Source organism: Xenia sp. Carnegie-2017, unplaced genomic scaffold, assembly GCF_021976095.1.
Source record: "Xenia sp. Carnegie-2017 unplaced genomic scaffold, XeniaSp_v1 HiC_scaffold_1, whole genome shotgun sequence".
Lineage (NCBI taxonomy): Eukaryota > Metazoa > Cnidaria > Anthozoa > Malacalcyonacea > Xeniidae > Xenia > Xenia sp. Carnegie-2017.
The window spans coordinates 853985-859275 of record NW_025813402.1 but is presented as its reverse complement, the minus strand read 5'-3'; the positions used below and the strand labels follow the sequence as shown (position 1 = coordinate 859275).

Below are 5291 nucleotides of genomic sequence, written 5' to 3'. Positions count from 1 at the left end.
TCAGATCTACATCTACAAACATGTAACGATAAACGGGGCTCCACCCAATCACTTAAACACTTACAGATGATTTCGCATTTACTAATCGTCGAACTTCTTCTGCTGATATCGAGTTAAGTAAAGCCTGAAGGACGTCATTGTTGCCAGATCTTGCACAGTAATGGACACAAGTTTCTTTTGTCTGAATAATTAAAAACATAATTTAAAGAAAATGCAAAACGTTCAAATAAAGTTAAAGTTTTTTAGCGTACATCCACGGTTTCCAGTCTAGGATTTCCGCCATGCTTCAGTAAAAGATTCGCTGCTTTTAAGTCCAGCTCACCAGTCTCCTCATTCGTTGTCAGTTTGCTGACGTAATGTAACGGAGTCTCTCCTTTCTAAACCAAACACAGGCATGTTACAACTAGTGTATTTTGTAAAAGTCCGGCAAGCAGACAAATACCTGTCTTTTACAACCTCTCAAAAACTCACACTTACTGAGGGCGACATAAAAATTGCACTCTTTTTAATCGTGCTGTGCACCGGAGTACCGGAGGCCGGAGCTCCTGCTATTTTTGCCTCCCGGAGACCGGAGTTTGTTCATCTCCGGCAAAACTCCGGCAGTAGTCGTTTGTGCTGCAAAATACTGTCAAACTTTGTTAAACGTGTCTGATCAAAACATTTTTGTATCAACGAACGATAACTATCGGCTAAAATTGAAAAACTTGCATGAAAATAAAACACTTTATGCATGAAACAACATGACGCTAGATTGCGTTAACACATGCTAATTTATGTTTCAAAGTCGGAGTGCGGAAATTTAACTTTACATATAAAAATTTTACAAATAATATTTCATAAACTGTTGAACAGTGTCTTGATAAATTAAACAGCCACGACCAGTGATTCGAGTTATGAAATAGCCAGAGTTTGAAACCGGAATTCAGATTTGATAAGGGGCCGGAGCCGGAGATGAAAACCGGTGTTTGCACAGTCCTACTTTTCAATTAATGGCAAAGTCGTTTTCCATCGATGGCAAGATTTAATGCTGAAGCATTTTTCAATCAAGCAATCAGTAGAGTTGAAATACCATTTGTACATAAATATGAGATTTTGGATCCCCAGTCAGTGAATAGTGAGCTTAGAATATGGGCAAAAGAACATTGTTCTTAAAGAAACAGTTCAAATCATTAAAAAATACTGTCTGTCTTTGCAGTAAGAGTAGGATAAACATGACATATTGAGCAAGCAACTGCTTGAAGATAAACTCTCAATTAAATAAACGATCCCAATGACAATAGTGAATGAAGTCATCAATGAACGATGCCATAAAACATGTGACCAGCTTGTGAAAAACAAACAAATCTTCCTCACAGTAAAATGAATTGGAGAATAATCTAGATCCTTTAAGCACATGTAGTAAAGAAATTTCTTACTTTGTTCGGTGAATTGACTATAAACTTGACACCATGGGTAAGGTTCAGATTAGATTTCATGACATGATTGACTACCTGCAGCAATGTCGAAAAACGAATTCTCGACAGCGATGTGTAAAAGTATCTCTCCTTTCTGCAAAAGACATCGTATATCATCATGCTCAAGATGATTTGACTGTATTGAAAAAAAAGAAATGAACTCCATGAAAATAACTGATCTGTATTGTAGTAAAGTATTGCCAAGACTTTGCTAAGTTTAACCTCATGAGGTCTCTGACGTTTAGACTCTAACCTGTGATTTCCTTGCAGCATTGGCGCCTTCAGACAAGAGGAGTTCTATCATGGAGATATTATTGTTTCTCGTTGCTATGTGAAGCGATGTTTCTCCGTTCTAAAAACATGGTAGAAGGTTACAGCAAACGCTCTTAAATAGCTAGTTAAAGAATATGGCTAATGACAGTATAACATACACTTGTCTATGGTTGATGACAGTATAACATACACTTGTCTATGGTTGATGACAGTATAAAATATGCTTCTCTATGGTTGATGACAGTATAACATACACTTCTCTATGGTTGATTACAGTATAACATACACTTCTCTATGGTTGATGACAGTATAACATACATTTCTCTATGGTTGATGACAGTATAACATACACTTCTCTATGGTTGATGACAGTAAAACATACACTTCTCTATGGTTGATGACAGTATAACATACACTTCTCTATGGTTGATGACAGTATAACATACATTCTCTATGGTTGATGACAGTATGACATACACTTTTCTATGGTTGATGACAGTATAACATACACTTCTCTATGGTTGATGACAGTATAAAATACACTTCTCTATGGTTGATGAAAGTATAACATACACTTCTCTATGGTTGGTAATACATGAAACTAACCCTAACCTTAAATCTTATAGCTTGAAACAACAGTATTACAATAAATTCTCACCTCTTGGGGTACATCAACATTCGCTCCACTCTTCAATAACATTTCAGCGACCTCAGTACCATCTTTATAATGTGCAGCTATATGCAAAGGCGTTTCTTCAAGCAGAAAGAACAAATTGTAAAATTTCAGCCAACCTAGAATTTAAAGCAAAACCTACAATCACAAGAAAGAGTGTTTTAAAACACCTTACCATCCCCTTTAAGATGCACATTTGCTCCGTAGCCCAGAAGAGTCTGCACTACTTTTGGCTTGCGGTGTTGCATTGGCAATATGTAGTGCAGTATACAGATCCTGAAACATAATATACTTCATGATATATCAGTAAACATTGCACAATAAATGTTGACTGACATTAAAAGAAAAGAGTATAGTTGCCAATCAATACTATCATAATCTTAAAAGAAATGATGTTGAAATGATTACTTTGCCAATTGTTAAACTATTTTAATGAAATTTCTACAAATGAGGATAAAAGAGATAATGTCGACGTCAAAGAGTAAGATTAATCAGCGGATAATAAAGGACGTCATTTCAACCACGACAAAACATTTCACGAACCTTCGTTTACAATCAACCTTGCGCCCTTATTTAGAAGAGTCACGACACCCACGTGACCACAAATGACAGCTGCGTGGAGGACGCCTCACCAGCCTTCATAAGAATGAGTTACAATTATAGCAATGCAAAGATATGAACCAATAAAAACAACTCTTACAAGATATTAACCAATAAAACAACTCTTACGATATGACCAATAAAAACAACTCTCACGAGATAACCAATAAACTCTTACAGATATTAACCATAAGCTCTTACAAGATATTAACCAATAAAAACAACTCTTACAAGATATTAACCAATAAAAACAACTCTTACAACATATTAACCAATAAAAATAACTCTTACAAGATATTAACTAATAAAAATAACTCTTAGAACATATTAACCAATAAAAACAACTCTTACAACAAATCAACCAAGAAAAACAACTCTTACAAGATATTAACCAATAAAACAACTCCTACAACATATTAACCAGTAAAGTAACTCTTACAAGATGAACCAATAAAAACAACTCTTACAAGATATTAACCAATAAAAATAACTCTTACAAGATATGAACCAATAAAAATAACTCTTACAAGATATTAACCAATAAAAATAACTCTTACAAGATATGAACCAATAAAAAAAACTCTTACAAGATATTAACCAATAAAAACAACTCTTACAACATATTAACCAATAAAATAACTCTTGCGGAATTAACAAAACTCTTACAACATATTAACCAATAAAAACAACTCTTACAACAAATCAACCAAGAAAAACAACTCTTACAAGATATTAACCAATAAAAACAACTCTTATAACATATTAACCAATAAAAATAACTCTTACAAGATATCAATCAATAAAAACAACTCTCGCGAGATATTAACCAATGAAAACAACTCTTACAAAATATTAACCAATAAAAATAACTCTTACAAGATACTAACCAATAAAAACAACTCTTATAACATATTAACCAATAAAAATAACTCTTACAACATATTAACCAATAAAAATAACTCTTACAACATATTAACCAATAAAAACAACTCTTACAACATATTAACCAATAAAAATAACTCTTACAACATATCAACCAATAAAAACAACTCTCACGAGATACTAACCAATAAAAACAACTCTTACAAGATATTAACCAATAAAAACAACTCTTACAAAATATTAACCAATAAAAACAACTCTTACTCACTTTATTCGGCATATGAAGAGGAACACGTTTGTTTAGTAATGCTAAAACAGTATTTGTATGACCATTTTGTGCAGCGATATGAAGGAGTGTATTGCCAGACTATAATCAAATGAATCTTGTCAAGTTAAACGCGCAGAGTAAGTACTGGTACCAAGTGGCCAGCCAGCTAAGTTAGTCATTTCTATAGGACTGAAACAGGACTGACTATGCCACTTCTGGTACCGACACTTCACGATTGGCTAAACGACTACCGCTGTAAAAACAGTTATTCTAAAATATCACAGTGTGTAATTTCTGGTCATCATCGTAATTTTTAAGAGTTTACAATTAAAATCAAAATGGACGTGAATTTTCGTCATTTTGAACGTGTTGAAGGAGAGTTATGTTATTAACACTTCTGTGCTCGTAAATCACGTATATTGAAAATCGTTTCCCTGGAAACAGCTTCAGAGGACAGCCCTTCTCAGAATTGTATTGCATGTGAACACTATAGGTTATTGTGGTGATAATGATGGATAATAAGGATTCACTGTGGCTTGTTGAGGTGATAATGATGGATAATAAGGGATTCACTGTTGTTTGTTGAAGAGATAATGATTGATAATAAGGATTCACTGTGGCTTGTTGAGGTGATAATGATGGATTATAAGGGATTCACTATTGTTGGTTGAAGAGATAATGATTGATAATAAGGGATTCGTTGTTGCTTGTTGCGGTGATGTTAATTGATTATAAGGGATTCACTGTTGTTGGTTGAAGAGATAATGATTGATAATAAGGGATTCGTTGTTGCTTGTTGCGGTGATGTTAATTGATAATAAAGGGATTCACTGTTGTTGGTTGAAGAGATAATGATTGATAATAAGGGATTCGTTGTTGCTTGTTGCGGTGATGTTAATTGATAATAAGGGATTCACTGTTGTTGGTTGAAGAGATGATTGATAATAAGGGATTCGTTGTTGCTTGTTGCGGTGATATTAATTGATAAGGATGCGTCATAAAAAAAAATTAAATGTACATAATTACCTTGGAACGAAAATTAATATCGACATTTACTTTATCCACAAGATATTCAACAATTCCTGAAAATCCTCTTTCAGCTGCAATGTGTACGGCAGTTCGATCAAACTGTACAAGATAA

At 33.8% G+C, this 5291-nt stretch overlaps 1 protein-coding gene across 1 annotated transcript; it reads right to left on the bottom strand.

Moving 5' to 3' along the window:
- Positions 1 to 52: 52 nt before the first annotated feature.
- On the bottom strand, positions 53 to 2648 carry LOC124441268 (ankyrin-1-like). Its single transcript, XM_046991753.1, has 5 exons — positions 2576 to 2648; positions 2386 to 2519; positions 1708 to 1806; positions 252 to 377; positions 53 to 181 (listed from the first exon to the last, which is right to left on the bottom strand). Exons 1-5 carry the CDS (start codon positions 2646 to 2648, stop codon positions 53 to 55), a joined length of 561 nt encoding a protein of 186 aa, XP_046847709.1.
- Positions 2649 to 5291: the final 2643 nt, after the last annotated feature.